Here is a 23,918-nt window from a genome sequence, read left to right as displayed (position 1 = left end):
TAAAAAAAATGTGTCTATGAATCTGAATAATTAATATGTCATATTGTTTAAATTGGACATAAACATAAATATAAAAGAGACAGTTTGCGCGAAGAACTTTGTGCTACATCCCAAGCTCCAGTGTTATAGCCAGAGAGGCTGCACATCCACTCACTGTTCAAAAAATAACCCCAAAACCTAACTCTGTACATTTGCTCAGATTAAAAAAAAACAATGAGATATATTGTGTTAATTACTGAGCTTTAGAGGTGCTGGCAGGCACATTTTTGAATGAGAGCCAGGATAGAGACAATTCTCTGCTCTGCTGAACGATATTTGAATAATATAACAATGATATATTTTTCATTTTTTTCTTCTCATTCATTTTATTATTCAATTCACATGAATAATTATGTGCAACTGTGAAGCATCTCAAGATCTCAAATATGCCCTAACAATATCTAGTTACCTACAGTAGGGGGAAACGTGGGACTGTTCATTGTTTCACTGTGGGACTGAATGCGTGTAAGTCCCTCGTTCTGGCATGATCCGGGAGGACTTTGTGAAGAGCAGTCACTTTTCCCTGCCTCATCATTTTTGTCCTCTTTTCAGGAAAAAATATTATCTGTTGCCTCAGTACCAACCCTGGTACCTTTAACATGAACATAATTAGTGTCTGGTGCAGACCTGATGATACTTATTTTTTGTTGAATTTATCAGTTTATGATAATATCAGTGATAAGCAGTGACTGTTAACATATTTATGACAATATTTGGGATTGGAGAGACGTGAGAAACATATGAGATGTTTTAGTGCTGGCTTCTCCACCCATCTCTCTATTACCGTTACAGGTTCCCATTGATTTCATGTGTTGTCAGAAAATCAAACACAGAAGACAAATGTGTCTTACACACAGATAGATGTGTTATATTTTACAGGTTGCCTCTGTAGGTGTCAGTGGGAGAGGAGGAGGTGTGTCATTTAAAAACATCCAACAGGTTTCTCCACCTGTCTGCAGTGATGCTCATTGTCTTTTCTCTGAGTTGGAGGCCTTTTACAGTTGAGTTTAATCTAGTTCAACACTGGCCTCTGCTGGCAGGAAGGGCACATGACTGTCTGCATGTTGGACAAAATATTACACTTTTTGAGCTAATGTTCCTTTTTCACAGTGCACATTGTGACTCATTATAGTAGGAAAAGCACAGATGTTATTAATAATTAGTTATTAATAGGGTTAATAGTTATTAATTAAGTCATGACAGTGTGACAGTGAACCAACATGCACAATACCAGGACCCTGAAACTGAACCAGCTAAATGGAATTCAGCCATCATTAATTGTATTATTTACACCACATCATTTTACTTTTACTGTTATTGTGTTTGCTCTGTGGTTGGTTGTGTGAGTTTATTGTCAGTGTAGGTGCTGTTGTCCAGCACCTCACATCTATCTCTTTGTTCTTTGCTTGTTGTGTGTCTGGCTTTGGATAAGAGAGACTACAAAACAAGATGTCTTCAGTAATTGAAAGCAAGAGAGACCCTTAAACAGAACACGAAGAGAACTGAGGAGCAGGCAAAGCTGCAGAATAGATGAGGAGGTTTTTCTGCAGCAGCTGTTTCAACCCCCTGATGCTCCTGCTGGAGGAGGAGGGGCAGCTAAGCTGTGATGGGAAAGAGGAGAGGTCAACATCAAGCTCATGTAGACGGTGACCTCTCACCGCTCTGGCTCCAACCCTTCAATTAATCAAAGCAAGTGTCATGATGTACTCTCCTCCATCACTCAGATCTCACTTATACAAATTTATAATAACTGCATGATAATAAAACACAGATCCTGTTAAACATCATCTTCCTCTTTTCTAGCCTTTATTTACTCCACTTTCTGCTTTTCCTCTCAGCACAGTGTTTCATGTACACTGTCGTATCTCAAGTAGTCACTATTTGGTTTCTCTCCCCACATGCAGCAAGTGAGGTTGATGAGGGTGAACACTCAACAGTGCGTTACAGACCGGAGGGGCTCATTTAGCTTTCTGCCTTGAGTCCTTTCCACCACCACTCTTAAACAACCATCTCAGCAAGAGCACACTTATTTCCCCCAACCTAGACAATGCTTTTATCTTTCCCTGCCCTCCCGCAAGAATGATGAGCTGTAAAATAGAGGAACAGTGTGAGTATGTGTCGGTACATGAAGTGAAAACACAACTTTGATTTTTTAAACACTCAGGATCTTTTTGTGAAGAAGCCCTTAGTGAAACAAAGCCATGACGTGAGTAACACCAGTTAATCCTCACTTATTTTACTACTCAACAAATAATAAATTACATGTAACACCCAAAACAACACATGCACATACAAGCACGACAACGTGAATAGTCTCAAGTTACAATACTTGGCTGCAATGAAGTGTATCAGCCATTGTATGACTATGCACTGGCACAAAACCTTCAGTAACTGACAATTACACACACACACCTTGCTCTCCTGATTGCCATAGGACAGGAGCTGCAGACAGTCTGTGGTGATGGCCAGGAACTTGGGTTGCTCTTCTTCAGCAGGGGGACCATCCTCTGCAGGCCGTCAGTGAGACGAACAGCCATCTTAGCTCCCTCCTGGTGCAGCAGCGGGTTGTGGAGCGTGGTGATGGCATAGAAGAGCACAGACTCCATAGGAGAGCTGAGGGAGATAAACAGGAGGGTTAAGTGTGTATCAAAAAATAATGGCATGTCCAGTTGTCCTAAGTTTCCATCTTGGGATATGCTCATTGAGTATATTTTGAATGATATTAGATGAACAAACCATGAAACAGCAAAATGTGTTTAAGGTGGAAGTTTCCTTTCATAACTATACTGTAACCCAGAGTGAAGGTTTCAAGTTTGCACCGGTAGTTGTGCACATTTCTCCAACATGTATCAACAACTAGGATGAAACTGTGACAAGTGAAAGAAGTTGGACAAGCTTCATCACTCAATGATTTCTCTTTCTCTTCGTCCAGCAGTACCTGAGCATGTGGACCAGAGCGGGGATGCCTCCAGACTTGAAGATGGAGAGCAGGCCCTCTCTCTGGTGGGACAGGTTGTGGAGGATGCTGGCTGTGGCTCTTGCTGTCTCCATGTCGCTTGTGTTCTGCATGGCTCGCACCACCGTGGCCACCATCTGAGGGGACTGCATCAGTGCATGGCGAGATGCCTCCTTACGTGTAAGCTGGTTGACAATCTGCGCTGCCTTGCTGACCACCACCTGATGAGAGATAAAGATGGAACAGAACTGTTAATTTTTACTGGCAGATATGAATTAAATTGACTCTACCTGTTCAATGGTACTTTTATTATAAAAGGGTGAAATACATGTACTGTGGGGCTGCAAATAACAGTTATTTTAATTTTAAAATAATGTCTTGATTATCACTTTTTTCCATTTCAAGGTGACAGCTTCAAATGACCTTCAAACTTATGTGACCAACCATTCAAAACCCAAAATACTGAAGTTGGAATGATGTAAAACTGTTAAAAGTAGAAAATTTGAGAAGCTGGATCCAGACAGCTTGATGAAAGACATCTGGATCCAGCTGGATAAAACACTAGCAAACGAGATAAAGTGTGTTAATTTGTCAGTTTTAAAGGAGCTAGTAGGAGGATTTTGTTACTTTAGGAAAGAGACAGGCTAGCTAGGCTAGGTGAGTCGTTTACCCCTGTTTCCGGTATTTATGCTAAGCTAAGCTAAGCTAAGCTAAGCAGCTGCTGGCTGCCTTCATATTTATCCTACAGACATGAGAATGGATTTGATCTTTTCATCTAACTCTTATAAGAAGGTGAATAAGTGTAGCTGTTTCAGTACAGTATTATCTCTTAAAACCCTTATTGGTGCATCCAGCTAAGGCAAATTTTACAAAAATACTGTGCTAATTTCAGATTTTGTATACGGGCATGACTCTGCATTCATCACCTGATCTTCATCGTTGAGCAGTTTGGTGAGCTCGGGCACGGCACGTGTTCAAGTACCTTCCCCTCATACATACAGTGTCACTCTTCAACCATCTATCATATATACTAATTCTACGCTGTCATCCACTATGACAATATCATATACTTGGCGTCCAGCATACTTCAGAGGGCCTTTTTTGCAACCCTTCCATCTTTTAGACCTGATATCTGCCCTGCCATCTTGACCCCATAGTTACCACAGATGTAGTCAGAGGTAACCCGAGTCATCATGACAACTTTATGGCAATGATGTTCGACATGTTATTACATAATACTCAATGATCAAAATGATTATATTATTGTTTTGTTATTCTTGTATTATTATTGCTGTTTATTTTCTAGTTATCCTTTGTTTTTCATGTGGTTTCATTTTCTAATATTTGCAAATTTTGTTTTGAATTTATATGTCATATAATTTTCTATATTTTTTGTAATTTCAATATATTTTCATATAATTTTAATTTATATAAATATATACATTTTCAAATAAAAGACTTCACTATAATAGGCTGTCTGTGTTATTTATTAGATGTCTAAAAGACATAGATTAAATAGCTAAGCTAAACCCTAGTGAAAATAAATTGAAATGTGAAAGTTTAGTAAACATCTAAAGTCATATAATAGACTTTAATTGATCGTCTGATAAACATCTATGTAGTCGTTGAAAAGACTCTGAAACAATCTAGGCTAAGACTAGACGTCTATTAAACCTTCACTTTTCAACCTTGAATAACTTTGCTCTAAACGTCTACAGACAAATAGACATATATAATCTATTAAATATAATATCTATTAAACATCTATTCAACATCAAATTCTTCAAAGGGGCTGGTTCCTCCCCCATTCAGTGCTGATGAAAAGCTGTTAATTTGTGTTGTGTACTTCTGACTGGATTCTGCTTTCTTTTAGTAAATGAGTGATTCATCCTTTAACTTTCATTTCACTGTGCCTTGCTCTGTCATCCTCATCACCACCACTCACCCACACAAACATGCAGTAACATGGAAAACACAGCTCACACCCATCCCTTCCCACTATCTTGTAGCAACAGCTACTATGGATGGCTTAGGGGGCTGCAAAGTTAAAACAGGAATGCGTATAAGAGGGCTTTTTTTGCAACCCTTCCATCTTTTAGACCTGACATCTGCCCTGCCATCTTGACCCCATAGTTACCACAGATGTAGTCTGTCCATCAACAACTTTTCCAACACGTCTTTTTAAGGGGGAAAAAAAGCCTTTTAAGATTGCCATCCACTACAGGATTTTAAAAGACTGATTGATAGTGGGAGTGTGCCCGGATACAAATACGTTATTTGACAAAGCACAAATAGTGTTTTTTTTTTTTACAAATATTTGTTTCATACAAACATTTTAAAAATTAATTGTTTTCGGGAAGAAAAAAAACATGTCAAATACCAGTGCGCAGATCGGGTACATAGCTATCTCAGTCTCTCTCCTCTGCTCCGCTGTTATGTCTGTCAGCTGGTCTCAACGAGGGGAGTCACAGCCACCTGCTACATGACGCACATTTCCTAATTTGGACATCACTCCCGGAGTTGGGGGTGTTCCTCAGAGATAAAGCTGAGCTACTGACACACGAGAAGTGCTCCCAAGGGACTCTCCATAACCTGTCATCCCCCTTCTCCTTTCCACAAAGTTAGTTTGTAAAAAATAGGCAATAAATGAAAAGTGCAAAGCAATAATCGCCTTTGAGGTTCCTTCCTACACATAATATGGTGTGCTGTCTCTGGGTTTTGGGTGTATAAATAGGTAGAGATCTGTCTGCAATGAGGCGATGAATAAAGTATTAGCTCAGTAATCAGTGTAGTCGTCCATGATCTGGGAGACTCCAGTTTGAGACCCGGTGTGGGGACCTACTTTGTAAGGTAGTTTATTCATGAACACTTATTGTAACACTTTAATTTTCTAAAATTAAAAGTGTAATAAAAACAAAAACAGGATTTTAAGCCTCTTTCCACTTTTATTCGAATAAAAATACAAATACAAATAATTTTGCTGCCTCAACAAATACAAATACAAATACAAATACAAATACTGGGCTTTCTGCGTATCCTTACTTGAAAGCTGAAGCCCTGGATAAAGGGATATGCTCGGTTTTCTGTTTATTTGTGTAATGCACTTGTTTGCAGTTATTCAATATTGGATTTATTTATTTTTTGCCAGGTAACCCGAGTCATCATGACAACTTTATGGCAATGATGTTTGACATGTTATTACATAATACTCAATGATCAAAATGATTATATTATTGTTTTGTTATTGTTGTATTATTATTGCTGTTTATTTTCTAGTTATCCTTTGTTTTTCATGTGGTTTCATTTTCTAATATTTGCAAATTTTGTTTTGAATTTATATGTCATATAATTTTCTATATTTTTTGTAATTTTAATATATTTTCATATAATTTAAATTTATATAAATATATACATTTTCAAATAAAAGACTTCACTATAATAGGCTGTCTGTGTTATTTATTAGATGTCTAAAAGACATAGATTAAATAGCTAAGCTAAACCCTGGTGAAAATAAATTGAAATGTGAAAGTTTAGTAAACGTCTAAATTCATATAATAGACTTTAATTGATCGTCTGATAAACATCTATGTAGTCGTTGAAAAGACTCTGAAACAATCTAGGCTAAGACTAGACGTCTATTAAACCTTCACTTTTCAACCTTGAATAACTTTGCTCTAAACGTCTACAGACAAATAGACATATATAATCTATTAAATATAATATCTATTAAACATCTATTCAACAACAAATTCTTCAAAGGGGCTGGTTCCTCCCCCATTCAGTGCTGATGAAAAGCCGTTAATTTGTGTTGTGTACTTCTGACTGGATTCTGCTTTCTTTTAGTAAATGAGTGATTCATCCTTTAACTTTCATTTCACTGTGCCTTGCTCTGTCATCCTCATCACCACCACTCACCCACACAAACATGCAGTAACATGGAAAACACAGCTCACACTCATCCCTTCCCACTATCTTGTAGCAACAGCTACTATGGATGGCTTAGGGGGCTGCAAAGTTAAAACAGGAATGCGTATAAGTGAAAGCTGCCAGTGAACCAGTTGCAGCAGAAAAGCACAGATGATACTGTTCAGCATCCATCCTGAGGCGCTGATGAGACATTCCACACTCACATAGTATATTCATCTGTCCTGTGTCCAAGCATAAGTCTTGTTCACAACAGTGCACTCTTTTTTCGTACACCACTTATACTCAACTCTTCTTAACTTATTTCACTGACTCATTCAGAGAACACGAGGACATGACTTCTGTAGCAATGGATGAGTAACTCCTGAGAGTCACAAGATCAGATTCACCATTAACCCCCCTACGAGTGTGGCTGCAGTGTGGGTGAATAAGTTAAATGGGTGAGGCTGATTACACCTAATGGCTAGAGTGGCTAAACTGTAGACCCAAAATTTTAAATTCTTCTCAGTAAATCCTCCCAATAACTAATAAGTTGTGCAGTTACAAACTGAGTAGAGTTATGAATAGCTAGTATAAGCTATTAGCACCACTAGCTGATATAGTTGTAATGTTATACAGGACTGAATAATCATAACTTCAAAAGCAGATTATTTTAACCTACATTATCTCAAATCAAGGACTATTTTAATGCACAACTCAGAAGGTGATTTTTGCTCCTCAAGGGCCATTTTAGTTGAGGACTAGACCTGACTTCCCCTTGTAGCTCTCATTTACCCTGTATGAAGGAATCAGAGAATACTCATAATAGTGAAAGCACAGTGCAGAGCAGCTGGATGAGAGATCATCACATGGAATGATGCATCATCATGTTTAAAAATAATTCCATCCAAAGTCTGACTAAAACTGAAACTAAAGCAGAGTATTTTGCAAAAGTTTTGCAGAAAAAGCTACTTTCCACCGCAGAACATTTGTTTGTAAATTCACATTCACTTTGACACTGTGAGGAAAAACTCCACTTTGGATGGAGCTGCTCTCATATCTAGAAATATGGCTGAGTTTATTAGTAGACCAAAACCATGACAACCCAGAGTTGAGACCAGGAAGCAGAGCTGCAGTCCTACACGCTTCTCTGCGCTTCCATTAGAGCAGTTACCCACCCAAAACTACATAGTGACTGTGTCTGTCCCCCGACCACTTAAATCAATTAAATCCAAAGTAAACAAAAGAAGAGTCATTCATGAAAATCTAGTAAAAATTAAAACCACTACTGCAATAGTACAACAAAATAAGATAATTAAACGTGGACTCTTGAACATTAGATCTCTATCATCTAAAGCTGTATTAGTAAACGATTTAATTTCAGATCATCATATTGATTTATTTTGTCTTACTGAAACCTGGCTGTGTCATGAAGAATATGTTAGCCTAAATGAATCCACTCCCCCAGTCATATTAATACTCATATTCCTCGAGACACTGGAGTTGCAGCCATTTTCAACTCAAGCCTAATCATCAACCCTAGACCTAAATTTAATTATAACTCATTCGAAAGCCTTGTTCTTAGTCCCTCTCAGCCAACCTGGAAAACTTTACAGCCAGTTCTATTTGTTATAGTGTACCGTCCTCCTGGCCCGTACTCTGAATTCCTATCTGAATTCTCAGAGTTTTTGTCGTATTTAGTCCTTAGTACAGATAAAGTAATTATAGTAGGTGATTTTAATATTCATGTGGACGTTGATAATGACAGTCTAAGCACTGCATTTATCTCATTATTAGACTCAATTGGCTTCTCTCAGTGTGTAAATAATCCCACTCACTGTCTTAACCACACCCTAGACCTTGTTCTGACTTATGGGATTGAAATTGAACATTTAATCATTTTTCCACAAAATCCTATTCTATCAGATCATTTTTTAATAACTTTTGAATTGCTATTACTGGATTACACACCATTAGACAAAAATGTCCTCACTAGATGTCTATCTGATAGTGTTGTAGATATATTTAAGGAAGCAATTCCATCAGAACTGAATTCACTGCCATGTCTCAATACTACAGAGGACTCTTATGTTAACTTTAGTCCCTCCCAAATTGATAATCTTGTTGATAGTGCTGCAGGCTCATTAAGAAAAACACTCGACTCCATCGCCCCCTTAAAAAAGAAGATAATAAAACATAAGAGGTTAGCTCCATGGTATAACTCCCAAACCCGCAAATTAAAGCAAACATCGCGAAAATTGGAAAGGATTTGGCGTTCCACCAAAGTAGAAGAATCTCGCTTAGTCTAGCAAGATAGTCTTAAAACATATAGGAAGGCCCTCTGTAATGCCAGAGCCGCCTATTACTCAGCATTAATAGTAGAGAATAAAAACAGCTCTAGGTTCCTTTTCAGCACTTTGGCCAGGCTGACAAAGAGTCATAACTCTATTGATCCATGTATTCCTATAGCTCTCAGTAGTAATGACTTTATGAGCTTCTTTAATGATAAAATTCTAACTATTAGAGACAAAATTAACCACCTCCTGCCCTCAACAGGCACCGTTCTCTCCCCAAACACAGGCACCTTAGAAACAGCTGTAATTCCTGACATATATTTGGACTGTTTTTCTCCAGTAGACTTTCCTGAACTAACTTCAATGATTTGTTAAGCTAAACCATCAACCTGTCTCTTAGATCCCATCCCAACTAGGTTGCTTAAGGAAGCCTTACCCTCAGTGAGCACTTCTTTACTAGATATGATCAATCTGTCTTTAGTAACAGGCTATGTACCACAGTCCTTTAAAATAGCTGTAATTAAACCTCTTCTTAAGAAGCCTACTCTTGATTCAGGTGTTTTAGCCAATTATAGACCTATATCTAACCTTCCATTTCTATCTAAGATCCTTGAGAAAGCAATCTCTAATCAGTTATGTGACTTTCTACATAACAATAGTTTATTTGAGGATTTTCAGTCAGGACAGGATTTAGAGCGCATTATAGCACAGAGACAGCACTGGTGAAAGTCACAAATGACCTCCTAACTGCATCGGACAAAGGATTTGTCTCTATACTTGTCCTGTTAGATCTTAGTGCCGCATTCGAAACAATTGACCATCAAATCCTTTTGCAGAGACTGGAACATTTAATTGGCATTAAAGGAACTGCATTAAGCTGGTTTAAGTCCTATTTATCAGACCGATTTCAGTTTGTACATGTTAATGATGAATCCTCCGTGAAGGCAAAAGTTAGACACGGAGTTCCACAAGGTTCTGTACTTGGACCAATTCTATTCACCCTGTATATGCTTCCTTTAGGTAATATTATTAGGGAACACTCCATAAATTTTCATTGTTATGCAGATGACACCCAATTATATTTATCAATGAAGCCAGATGAAACCAATCAATTAAACAAACTCCAAGCATGCCTTAAGGACATAAAGACCTGGATGACCTGCAATTTTCTACTACTAAATTCAGATAAAACTGAAGTTATTGTGCTTAGCCCTAAACACCTTAGAAACACATTATCTAATTAGCTACTCTGGATGGCATTACCCTGGCCTCAAGCACCACCGTAAGGAATCTGGGAGTTATCTTTGTTCAGGATATGACCTTTAACTCCCACATAAATCAAATCTCAAGGACTGCCTTTTTTCACTTACGTAACATCGCAAAAATCAGGCACATCCTGTCCCTAAAAGATGCAGAAAAACTAGTTCATGCATTTGTTACTTCTAGGCTGGATTATTGCAATTCCTTATTATCAGGCTACCCTAACAAGTCTCCAAAGACTCTCCAGCTGGTCCAGAATGCAGCTGCACGTGTATTGACTAAAACTAGAAAAAGAGATCACATTTCTCCCATTTTAGCTTCGCTACATTGGCTTCCTGTAAAATCTAGAATAGAATTTAAAATCCTTAACTAACTTACAAAGCCCTTAATGGTCAGGCACCATCATATCTTGAAGAGCTCATAGAACACTGTGCTCCCAGAATGCAGGCTTACTGGTGGTCCCTACAGTCTTTAAAATTAGAATGGGAGGCAGAGCCTTCAGCTATCAGGCTCCTCTTCTATGGAGCCATCTACCAGATTCGGTCCGGGGTGCAGACACCCTCTCTATGTTTAAGAGTAGGCTTAAAACTTTCCTTTTTGATAAAGCTTATAGTTAGGGCCAACCAGGCTCGCCTTGGGTCAGCCCTTAGTTATGCTGCTATAGGCCTAGACTGCTGGGGGACTTCCCATGATGCACTGAGCTCCTCTCTCCTCCTCCTCCTCTCCATCTGTATGCATTCATGTAACATCAATGCATGTCAATAACTTTGCTTCTTCCCCGGAGTTTTTTGTGCTTTCTCATCTCACAGGAAACCCTGGGTTCTGGGCCGAGCCTTCGTGGTCCTTCACAGTCCTGATGGCATCCTTCCCTGGCTATTGATACTTATACTTATTGTTATTGTTATGATTGTTGTTCTTCTGTCCCCCCTCCCCTTTTCCCTCTCTCTTTCTCTCTCTCAACCCAACCAGTCAAAGCAGATGGCCGCCCACCAAGAGCCGGGTTCTGCTTGAAGTTTCTACCCGTTAAAGGGGAGTTTTTCCTTACCGCTGTCGCCAAGTGCTTGCTCATGGGGGAATTGTTGGGTCTCTGTAAATTAAAGAGTACGGTCTTGACCTGCTCTATGTGAAAAGTGCCTTGAGATGACTTTTGTTGTGATATGGCGCTATATAAATAAAAATTGATTGATTGATTGATTGATAGCTGTTGACTTCAACAGCGGACACTTGTCCTTCCAATGACCCTCCCCATGGAAGTAACTACAAACTCTGGCAACCTCAGGCCGCCCTGTAAATGCAGGCTTACGCAAAGAGCCAGATGAAAATTTTGCACCACCACGGGAGTTACCACAATTATCTTCACCAATTCTCCAATCACCCCAAATTCACGTCTCTGAAAAATGACCCTATGCGTCAACAAAAAATCTGCCAATTCAGCTGCTTTAAGCATTCTGGAGGGTTTCTGCTCATTATATATATTTTTATATAAGTAGCAATGCATAGGAGGAATAGCATTTTTAAACTGTTCCAACACAATCAGCTCACAAAGATTGTCAAAAGTATCAACTTTTGCAGCTAAGTACCAATGGTGAAAATTGGATGCCATTCAACTCCACATTGGTTTGTCTATCACCTAGGTGATTTGGCCTAGCTAAGTGCAACACCATACGACAATTCCTACCTGAGGCACAAAACCAACTTTTTAACAAACAACCTGGCTCAAATGGCCATAACAAAAGTGGCCATAACATGTTTCTCCCTGTTAAATGGGTTTTTTGGGAGGTTTTCCTTTTTCAAAGTGAAGATCTTAGGACAGGGAATGTTCAACAGAGTGGTTCAACTTGAACAAAGTATTTGTGTTCATCCTGAAGTTTTATTACACCATTTCCAGAAGAAAAAGGAGATACTGGAGGTAAGTAACATAACAAGTTTCTAGTCAGTTTCGAGATCAGTGAGAGTCTGAGCTGTCACATAAACACACACATGGTAGCTAGGAAGCTACTGCTAACTTCTGTATAGTTGGAACATTTGCTGCAAAAACACTCCAGCAGTCAAATTGCGTTAATAAGCCATGGACAAATGTAACTGCATTCAGTCTAAAAGCACCTAAAGACAGCTCTGTTAAAAGGAGTAAATGATACCAGAATAGACTTGCTAGACAATAATCTGGTATTTCTTCACCCAGGGCCAGACTGGGATGAAGTAGGAACCTACATAGGCATATAAGCAAAGGGAATTACTGCTGAATTACTACTGAAATTAGCCAAGGTAAGCCTCTCAAGTCAAAATGGCTTAACTGATTGGTTTTCTCCCGATCACAAAACATCCTGTCTGTCTCTTTTTTTCAATGGCAGTGCAAAAAGGAAGAGAGAAGACTGCCTGGACTGTCTTGACTACTTTGTTTGCTGTAGCTGCCCTGACAGCTAAGAGGAGAAAAGACCCGAACACACAGGTGTGTGTGCACAGTACCTGTAAAAGGTTTGGACACATCTATTCATTCAAGGTCATTCAAGGGAAGTCTGCATAAGATCGAGTAAAAATGAATTGAAAGTACTCCAAGACACTCCCAAAACACATGGAGAATTGCCACAGGAAATTTGTTACATGAATGACTGGTAGAACTGGTTCGAAGTTTCGTTTCATTTTTTTAGTTTTAAAACAGGGTGTAGTTTATTCTGTGAGTAAATGAGTCAGATGATGTGCTAGGTTTTTACATGGTTTGGTTGGTTGGATGTTGTAAATTGGACCATAGTATGCCAATCTGCATTGTCACTTGAAGGTCATAAATTCCACCTCCATAATGACAGAACTGAAAGAAATCATGCACACATCCTCACACATGTGTGGGTCCAAAAGTCTGAGACCACTTTCCCATTTGGGAAGCTCAAAATCTTATAGACCCTTATTTGAGCCCATATATCACTTGCCCCACTGGAAAGAGACGCTCACATAGTGGGCAGTGAAGGATGGAAGTCTGGAACTCTTTCCTATCAGTAAACATGCAGGATCACAAATAGCATCTCAGACTGATGGTGACGAGTCTATGTGTGATTATACTCAAACAGACATCGGCAGGATCTGTCTCAGAATAATCAGATATTCTCTTTCACACAGGAACATATTGTTGAGATACCCAAATATGGTCTCTATGGGTGCAGCTACCACACCTTAATGATGACGTAGTGTGTGTCCAATAGACTGTGTATAAATATGATTTGTCCTATTTGTCTACAACCGCTGACACTGTCATACAGCACAGCATTGCAGCATCTAATAAAAAGCAGAAAAACCTCAAGTCACTCTGGGATTTGACTTGATTCTACAAGATATGGACGGAAACAATCAGCAGGTGCAGTCTGGTCCTTCACATGGGTAACTAGTCTTAACTTTTTGTCTATTGCACTCATTATATGTTCACCCTAGCCTCAGTTTGTGTCTCTTATTTATTATAATTATTACATTCAACATGAGAGGCACAAATTAAGAGGTTACATTGTCTAGTTTCAGTCTTGTATTTCTCAGATTTAAAGTGTCTTTCTAAAAGAATCTGTTCCTTTTATCACTCTTTCATCCTGTTAGTTACATTTGCTATTAAGCCATAAATAAAAGTGTTCACTCTGCTCAGTCCCCTCATGTCTGACTGACCGTAAGTTAGATTAATGACACTATCTAGTGTTTCTGTGTATATGTGACATTTTCAGCACATTTTCTGTTTTTGAACAGAACAGCAAGCCCATTGTGGGTGTTGATGCTGAAACATCAATTAATCAATTAGTTTGTTGAGAAATGTCACTGATGACAATCCAGTAATTGGCAACTCAGCTATTTGACCATCATTCAACTAAGTTACACTTTTTATAGTGATTTCTTTTTCTATTTTCTGTTTGCACCTATATATGTAGCCCTAAATTCATTGTCTTAGTTCATATATTTGCACCTACAACATATAGTTTCATTGTCCAGAGATCTAAAGTAATGATGTTTTAGCATCTTCTCAAAATGTTCCTCCTCACATAAGCTAATACAAGGGAGGGAATGACTGCACTGAAATTAGCTGTGATTTCAGTAAATGGAAAGCCTCTTACGTCAAAATGGTTTAAGAGATTGATTTTCTCCAGATCACAAAACTTAACATCCTCTCTTTGTCTCTTTTTTCTATGGCAGCGCAGAAATCCTGGACTGTTATGACTACTTCATGGCTGTAGCTGCCCTGACAGCTAAGAGGAGCAAAGACCCAAGCACAAAGGTGTGTGTTCACATATATTGCCGATCTCGACACCTTGACTCTCCAAAAACTTGAAAGGAATGTTTCCAGGAAATTTGTTACATGAATGACTGGTAGAAGTGGATCAGCCAGCTTTTATTGGCAGCAATTGGCAGTCATTGCACAAGATCATTTGTACAAATCACTGTTAAAAAATAATAATGTGTTGTAATGTGACAAGGCTATGGTTAAGATCTAGTTAGGATTAGGCACAAAAACCAAAGAAAGATCATAGTTTGCATTAAAATGATCACTTTGTTAAGGGTAGAGAACATGTGGTGTGGGTTAAAGTTACTACTTCCTTAAAGTTAAGTTACCTTCGTTGTCATGGCTACAGTATTAACCACGGGGTTAAGAAATGATTTCTCAACTTACATATATGTCATCTGAATTGTGCCATGGAACTACAAGTTGTTTTTGGGTGCCTGACATTACAACCATTTCTCTTGGGAGGACAACAGGGCAAAATAACGTAGCCATACATCCTCCCAAGTTCCAACTCAGAAATTGAGCTACAGGCATTAGCAATGAATACACTGAGTGCATTTCAGTCATGTGCATAACAAAAACAAAAGAGTGTGACTGAAATACCAAAAAGTTTTTAAAAAGTTAAGATATCACTTGGCTAAAGTGGAAAAATAGCTGTATCAATAAAATCAAAATGCAAAGGGAAGTGTAATGAAAACAGACTAGGTGAATGAATCATGACATAGCCTACATGGAGATGTGACAGTAGCGACAGACCAACACAAGTGGAGTAATGTTCACCAAATTACTACGTGAAACAAACAGAAATGTCATATTTCTGTTAATGACGTGAGTGTGTGAGAAGGAATAAATCAGTTCGACACAAAAAACAGAGATGGTGAACTAGCGGTTAGCATGGCTACCGTTAGCATACAGCTTCAGAGACTCATAGTTGAGCACAATCCCAACGACACTAGAATATCAAGCAAACACTCACCAAACATATGCAGACAAGGTGACAGGCAACAATTCAATAAGAACACAGTAAACCCATGTTTAACCTTACGTTTACACAACTTTTGCCCATACAACACAACCTCATTTCCATCACGTTTTCCATATGGGTAAGTCTTACTTTCTTATGCTGATTTTCTAGAAATTCTGTTCAAATTTGCGTTACATTCAGATGGAAACCTGACTGCTGATTAAGAGACAAGAGGGGAACATTCATACCTGTTTGGCCTGTTTGGTCAGACGATGAACACAAAAGGAGAGACAGGGGAACATACTATGCTTTATACTTAAATAAAGGGATAACTTTAACTGTATAGTGTAGAAATTGTAGATTAATCCAGTTTTACTTTTCGTTGTGTAATTTAAAAAAGGAGAGTATATATTGAATAACACATGTAAAGATATTAATAAAGTTCTGAGCTCCCCCATGAATCCTGATGAGTTGGTTTACACCACTCCACAATTAAATAATTTTTGGGAAGCACAGCTCAACCTACTCATCTGAAAGATGTGTCTGAGTCGACAAAATTATGATTTGGGTACAGCCCTCTTTTTTTCCCCCAATTAATTAGCAATTCCCCTGTTATTCATTTTGAATTTGTGAGACATTTGTGATTGAGGAGACACAGGCGGGTATTAGAACTCAACACAATCAACCATATATATATATCTATTATGTATATATGGATTCTGTTGGACATTTATATCATATGTAAGTGAATTTTTTTTAATTTTCAGTGTTTCGAATGAGAGAACCTTTGTACAATAATTTTAACGTATAGTTTCCTTGAGGTTCTAAAGCATCCAAAGTTAAAGTTAAATCACAGAGAACAAACTTTGGGATGATAAGTCTGATCATTGGGGGAGTGGGAAGGGAAGAAGCTCTTAAAATAGACCTTATTGAGTAGGTGAATGTTGCTACAGAAAGCCAAACTCAAACACATTTAGAAATGAACAAAGCTGAGCACTCTCACAGAGATCCACACACAAAGAGGTTGAGAGTGTGTTTAATCATACTGAAATTAAAGGACTGTTATGTATCATCTTTGATTATATAAAGACAAAATGGACTAAACAGTGTAATATCTCTCTATGTTTCAGGTGGGGGCCTGTATCGTGAACCATGAGAATAAGATAGTCGGTACTGGTCACAATAAAATGCCCAATGGCTGCGATGACGACTTTTCATGGGAACGAGAAGGAGACAGACTGGACACTAAGTACCCTTATGGTTAGAATACACACTCCTTAGTTTTTAATTCTTAAATACACACATTGTTTTTTTTTAATTATTTTTATACACAGATAAGAATAATCAGCAGCAGGTCTCTGAAAGCAAACCAGCTCTATCTCTACTCAGACTCTTGTTCTGGGCCTGATTACAGTTATTTTGGATAGTCTGAAATAATACTGGTTTTATTTTTATCTGCAATCAAAGTGTTGGGTTTTATTAATTCAAAGGAAATGTGTGTGATTAATCAGAATCAGCTTTATTGTCATTGTTAAAGACAATAAAATTATAGATGTAAGTAAATAAAGGTTTATTTATATAGCACTTTTCAGAACAAAACTTACAAGGTGCCTCACATTAAAAGCATTAAATATCAAACAAGAATGATAATAATGACAAAAAAAAAAGTGTCAGCAAAGGCTGTAAATTAAAAGTTGTTCATACGTCAGTGCTGAGTACTGTTCATTGTCTCAGAGCTATAACTCAAAGGCAATACCACTGTTTCACCTGCAGAGTGAGATAGAGGGTAAATAATGAATCTCCATCTTTATTAATAAGATGCTTCAGATCAGGCTTTAGAGTCATTTAATTGAAACAAAATCAGACCCTTACATACACATGTAAGGGATGATAAAGAGCAAATAACTGATTAACATCTGAAATTTCTTCAGTTTCTTCACAAAATATTCTCAGTTTCTTCACACAATATTTCTGCATAGTAACTGATTCCTAAAGACAACACATAAAGAGCAAAACCCTGATAGTGACCTAAAAGGGTTCATCCTCTGGAGAGCAAGAATGTGCTGGGACATTTCATGCCTCATTTCAATTTGTCCAGCAGACAAAGTATTATGGCCATTTTTAAGGAAAAAATTAGATTTTGAGAAAAAAATTGAAATATTTTAAGAAAAATGTAATTTTGATCAATAATTTAATTTAATTAGTTTTTTTTCAAAATCACTCTATGAAAAAAAATCTGAATATTACAGGAATAAAGTTGTAATTTTATGGAAAATAATATTTCAAGATTAAACAAATATTTCTAATTAAAAATATTTTTACATTTAACACTTCTTTTTACTTATCAGTGAACATACTATACTATACATACTATTACTTCAGGTCAAACCCGTTATCCTGATTCAGCAGTAACAAATACATCACACCGGTCATGTACAAAAGCCTGAGTTTGACGCACAAACGCACACACATGTGATCCAGATTGCCATGACAGCACTGAAGGTGATGTCTTGTATTGACTCGGCTCTGTCCCACAGTGTGCCATGCAGAGCTGAATGCATTAATGAACAAGAACAGTGCTGATGTGAGGGGCTGCACCATCTATGTGACTCTGTTCCCCTGCAACGAGTGTACCAAGCTCATCATCCAGGGAGGTGGGTACTGACAACACACACACAAACACACACACACTCTCAGGTCAGTAAGTTGGTTCTACTTATGGATTGTCCTCTGGTTTACATTTGAGTCTAAAGGGGATGAGGAAGGACAGAAAGGGAAGGAGTTATATGTCATACAATTCCTTAGAAGTACTGTATATACTTCATGTGCATTCTAGGAATATGACATTTTTGTACCAGCTGCTCAACTGAAGCAAATTTGTCAAAATAAACTATCTATGATTTTGTTATCCTGATTTTAGTCTATTCTGTACACAAGACACCTGTTGCTTAAGGTTTCTTCCATTTCTCCCTGTTAAATGGCTTGTTTTTGATTTGAGGTGATCCTACATTTTGACCATGTACCAAAGGCCTTATCACAGGCCACAGCTGATGAAGCAAACATGTAGTGTCTATCATAATAATGACAACAGTGAAACTGATTCAGTGGTAGTTTCGCTGTACTGTAGTTGACCGTGAAGGAGCAGTGACAAGGGGCATGTTTTGTATTTAACAATGCTCTAAGTGAGCAGTTCAATAATAATACAGGAAGTTTGGAAGTGTCATGCCGCCCATTTCATAGGGTCTCTATAGTATACTGTGTTTAACCCAAGGATGTTTCTTGTTCCAAATAAAGTATTAAGTCTGGCTGTTTAAATAATTAAAATGAATTAAGGAAATATATCCAATAAACTGTCTTTATCTTTTGGCTACTAGAGATTCAGATCCTTAAGTATTAAAGCTTTTCAGACTCATTTTAAAGGGGGCTGAAGTAGGGAGTCCTTTTGTCATATCTTTGATTGGCATTAGTTCACTTTTTTGAGGATTTATTTTGTAGCTTCATATTTTACCAAACCCAAAGTCAAGTTTTGGAAGGTGTAATAAAGGGACAGATACATAACAACACATCATCTGCATAAAGTGACACCTTATGGTCTAGGCCCCAGTGGTGAATTCCTCTGATGCAAACATTTTCCTTCAGAGCAATAACTAATGGCTAAATTGTCACATCAAAAAGAAGGGGAGTCGGAGGGTACCCCTGTCTTGTGCCACACTGCAGCTTAAAACCTTAATCCATGGTATAGATTTGGAACCAAGACTGAAATTTTTGGAGGGTTTAAAAAAGAAAATCCCATTTCACCAAGTCAAACACCTTTTCTACATCATGCAAGACAATTATCTCTGAGGTATCAGATGAAGATGGACTATAGATTATATTATTTCACAGTTCACAGTTCGTAGTCCACTCTTTCTTTAATATCTAATGTTAAAGACAGAGTGTCTGTTCTGAATGAAACCCTTTTGATTAGGTGAAATGATAAATGGTAGAATCTTCTCCAGATGACGAGTGAGAGCTTTTTCAAGAATTTTAGCATTTGTATGAAAGAAAATCAAGAATTCTGCACACTGTCCATCACTTGAACTCACTTTTTTAACACAATATTTAGGTCCTCAAACCTTCGTCAGGAAAATTTGCACGGACAAACAATGAATTTTGGCTCAAGGTCAGAGGACTGAAATGAAAAATGTTGACTGAAAGTGTCCACAAAAGACCAGCGTGAATGAGGTCATTGCAGCTGTACGCTGTAAGTTGTAAAAATAAGAAGCTTTAAATCAGCTTTTTTGTCACAATATAATTTAACTGCTTATGTCAACTGAATATGATGTCCTCATCTCATCTTTCCTCTGTCCTTTGTCCTCTCTCGTCCTGCTTTCATTTATAACAGTCTTTATTTTGCACTTCTACCTACCCTCTGCATCCCTTCATAATCCCTCCCTCTCTTTGTCCAGGTATCGAGAAGGTGGTCTATCTTTCTGATAAGTATCATGACGACAAGATGACAGTCGCTTCCAGGAAGATGCTTGACTCGGCCAAAATACCATACGAGTGGGTAACAAACTTTCTCTGTCACACATGCCAAAATAGATCAGTTTTTTTGAGGCCTTAATGGAAAATGTCACCTTCTAATATGTTGACACCATTATCTCATTGATTTGAGGTGTCCAGTGTGGTTTAAGAGACATTGGGCCTCAAGCAAGAAGCATTCGTACAAATAGATTTGTTCTTAAATAGCTCGTACGAGTAATTTAAGAGACTTTGTAACATTCACCCATTTTCTCCTTCTTACTTACTCCATGGGGCAAAAAACACTGATTTGACCTGAAATCATGAGGCCTTTGTCAGAATGAATTTGGAGTTTAATTATGATGCCAAAATTAACTAAAATAAAATGCATAACGAAAACAAAATGATCACATCATATTGTCATCATCATGGTTTGCTAATTTACTGACAGGTTTTTTCGATGTGATGATTTTTATGTGAGCGGTAGTTGTTTACTGTTTGGTAACATTTTAGTGAATTAATCATGTCAAAGTGGAACACGCAGCCTTACATGGCAATTTTAGAGGCGGTGATCACGTTGATGAAATGTCAGAAACACATGTCATGGGTGGCATTCACCCGGCTGAAACAAGCGATTTAGGACACTTTTGTGAATCTGTTGATTCACGTACAAGTATACCTGAAAGAAACAAGAGATTTAGGAGAAGAATAAGAAATGATCTTGCATGAAGCTTACTTTGTGATGATATTGTAATGAACATATTTTATTATTCTAATGTGTCCTCAATGTTCACCCCTCTGCATTTAATTTGATATAATGACTTGAAAAGACAATGAAAATGTGACTTTCACCCTCATTCATTTTTTTATTTGGTGTTTTCCGTGTGTGTCCTCATATCTGTGTGTCCCTGACTTATGTGTATATTGTGTTTTTCTTCCTCTTTGTGTGTTTTGACAGGCGATTCAAGCCCAAGGGGACTAGCATCATTGATATTGATATCACTGAAGTCTTACCAAACAGTGAGACCAACTGAAAATGCAAAGGAAGTGGGGAGGCAGAGGGAGACTGACAAGATAGAAAGAGACTTTGATGCCTCTTTTCTTGTCCTCTTGCCCCCTGCTTTGTCCAAAGGAAAATTTGAGGAACCTCGACTTTGGCGTCTTTTGATATTTTGATTAATCAGATATTCATAATAGTTTAATCTGAGGCTTCGCCCAATGTGGCAGACTGTGGTGGAAGGTCTTTCTATGCTTCTTTCACTTTATTTTATTTTAAAACTTCTTTGGGTTCAGGAATATGAAAGAATTATGCATACACTGTCTTGAGTGTTTGATTTTAAGATCTTTTGTGATGTCAATTAGATCTTCTCATATCTGTCTGCAAAGGGGAAAACCTGACTTTCTTTTGAGCTGTGAATGTGCGTACCAAACGACCAATCAGTGATCCTCATTGTTTGGGGAACCACTTTGTTTTGGCTCTAAATGATTTAACTTGACGTTTTTGAAATTAGAGGTAGATTTAAATGCATGTTGATGAAATGATAGTGGATTGAAAAATAATAAAAATTGAAGCTAAGGTTAAGTGTAGTTTGACAGATATGCAAATTCTCATGTGATGCTTTAGCCACTTTCCATTAAAATAACTGCCAACACTGCTCTGATCAGTTATGGGTTTCTTCAGTTTCTTTCAGGGGACACAATATTTATATATGTGTACCAGTACACTGCAGAATATGGCTTGACTCCCTCAGGTGACATATAGGTGACGTCATCAGTAACAAATACCGAATATGTTTTAAAAATTCTTTATGAGAATGACTGGCAGCGGCTGGATCCGAAGACTACAGATTAGAATCTTTACATATCACACACATATGATTTTATCTGCTGCTCGTCAACACTAACTGACCCAGACTGCGACAGACTGGCTCCAACTCTCATTTTCTCATCAGCCATCACACCCAAGTCTAATTCGTCTCAGCAGTCACAATGTGTGTTCCTGACTGTCATACTGTCTATCATGATGTTAACAACAAGTGGGAAAAACATCTCAATTCTGTAAATGCATACCATCATTCCTTCAACCATGTCAGCTATCAGTACAGTTGGAGTCAATAAAACTTTGGGACCACATGAACTAGTCCACTGTGTTCCTTATTCTTGAAAATGTGTTTTAGGGGTTACACTCACACAATTCACAAGATGAATATGTTCAGTTTGTCATTTATGTTAGAATTGTGTATTAGGAGCTATTTGTTAGGTAGCTCTCATACACTGCTTAACAGGTTTAAATGAAATTTGCTGAAGTTCAGCTTCACCATGTGGCCATTTGTAAAAGAAATGAAACAGCCTTGGTGAAAACTTCTAAAACACTGCAAGATGTAAAAAATTACTTTTTAAAACATATAATGAATGTGGATGATGGATGACTGACAGGCAGTAGAATTCAAATTCATTTGCATTCATCTTCATCCTATGTAGGCTACACCCAACATGCATTCACACCGCCTCAAAATGTCCCTTCATCTTCTATGTGAACATACTTTAAAGGGGACATATCATGCTTGTATTATTATTGTTGTTATTAATTTCTGTTATTTTTATACAGTTATGATGTCAAATGTCTGTTAAACATGGTCAAAGGTTCAAAACTTGAGGTGAATTATGTAGAAATGTTCCCTGAAAGTCATCGGGTAATGCTGTGTAACGGGTATAGAATGGACCCAATAGCAGCACAAATGACACCGGTATAAATTTTACAGTCTTTATTCCACACAATGTCAAGGCAATAGTAGCACGGTCAGAGAAACACAGTTCTGATGAGTATGGCTCCACCGGGAATTGAACCCTGATCTTCCACTCCCAAGGCAGACAAAGACCAGGGAACAGGCAGGCAGAACTTAGAGTCAGGGACAGAAGGCTGGTGGGTTTACCGGGGCAGACACGAGGAGCGATGGTCGGAGACAAGCTGATCAGGAACCAGGAAGGCAGTCCAGAGATGAAGGCAAGATGACTTAGCATAGTAGCATAGACAATCTGACAAAGAGGGAGTGGGCCGAGGCAGCTTATATACTGGCTTGATTGGAGATGATGAGCTCCATCTGTAGCTTCCCCCAAGGAACGGTCCCCTAGAGACCGGTCTGGTGGAGGCAAAGCGCGGGCTCCCCGACAGGCAGGCATCTTAGCTGGCTGGTCAGGATGACACCGATGAAAATCAGCAATGAGGTTGGAGTCGACAATGAAACGAGCAGGAACCCAGGATCTCTCCTCTGGGCCATACCCCTCCCAGTCCACCAAGTACTGAAGGCCTCTCCCCCACCGGCGGGAGTGCATCAGGCGCCGTGTAGACTGGACCCCCGTCAACAATGCGTGGAGGAGGTGGTGGCGGTGCTGCAGGGACCAAGGGACTGTCATGGACCGGCTTCACCTTGGAGACATGGAAGGTTGGATGGACGCACATAGAGCGCGGGAGCTTCAACCGTACTGCAACGGGGTTGATGACCTTCTGTATTGTGAAGGGTCCAATGTGTTTGGGTGCCATCTTCCTGGATTCCACGTGGAGGGGCAGGTCTCGGGTGGAGACTCGCTGACCCACTTGGTAAGTAGGTGCAGGGGTCCACAGACCGAAGGAGGATGGAACGGGCCCGGAGCCAGGTTCTGCGGCAGCGGCAGATGAAGGCTTGGACAGACAGGCAGGAAACCTCCTTCTCCTGGGTGGGGAACAACGGTGGTTGATAGCCGTAGGCACAT

General features: G+C 38.6%; 1 protein-coding gene and 1 pseudogene across 1 annotated transcript; one reads left to right on the top strand and one right to left on the bottom strand.

Annotated features, from left to right (window-relative positions):
* Positions 1-1,773: 1,773 nt before the first annotated feature.
* On the bottom strand, positions 1,774-3,966 carry LOC121907982 (annotated as a pseudogene).
* An 8,229-nt stretch (positions 3,967-12,195) lies between these two features.
* LOC121908323 (deoxycytidylate deaminase-like) lies at positions 12,196-22,268 on the top strand. Its single transcript, XM_042428238.1, has 9 exons — positions 12,196-12,361; positions 12,635-12,717; positions 12,804-12,901; positions 13,704-13,821; positions 14,614-14,695; positions 16,796-16,925; positions 18,203-18,319; positions 20,114-20,210; positions 21,127-22,268. The coding sequence occupies exons 4-9, from the start codon at positions 13,778-13,780 to the stop codon at positions 21,200-21,202; spliced, it is 546 nt and encodes a 181-aa protein (XP_042284172.1). The 5' UTR covers positions 12,196-12,361; positions 12,635-12,717; positions 12,804-12,901; positions 13,704-13,777; the 3' UTR covers positions 21,203-22,268.
* Positions 22,269-23,918: the final 1,650 nt, after the last annotated feature.

Source organism: Thunnus maccoyii, chromosome 2 (assembly GCF_910596095.1).
Source record: "Thunnus maccoyii chromosome 2, fThuMac1.1, whole genome shotgun sequence".
Lineage (NCBI taxonomy): Eukaryota > Metazoa > Chordata > Actinopteri > Scombriformes > Scombridae > Thunnus > Thunnus maccoyii.
This window is presented reverse-complemented; position numbering and strand designations above follow the sequence as displayed.

Excerpts from the sequence above, each read along its gene's own strand:
- LOC121908323 (XM_042428238.1), top strand. The coding sequence starts at position 13,778 with ATGGACGGAAACAATCAGCAGGTGCAGTCTGGTCCTTCACATGG. Across the intron at positions 14,696-16,795 it reads GCAAAGACCCAAGCACAAAG|GTGGGGGCCTGTATCGTGAA; the intron begins GTGTGTGTTCAC and ends TCTATGTTTCAG. Across the intron at positions 18,320-20,113 it reads CAAGCTCATCATCCAGGGAG|GTATCGAGAAGGTGGTCTAT; the intron begins GTGGGTACTGAC and ends CTCTTTGTCCAG.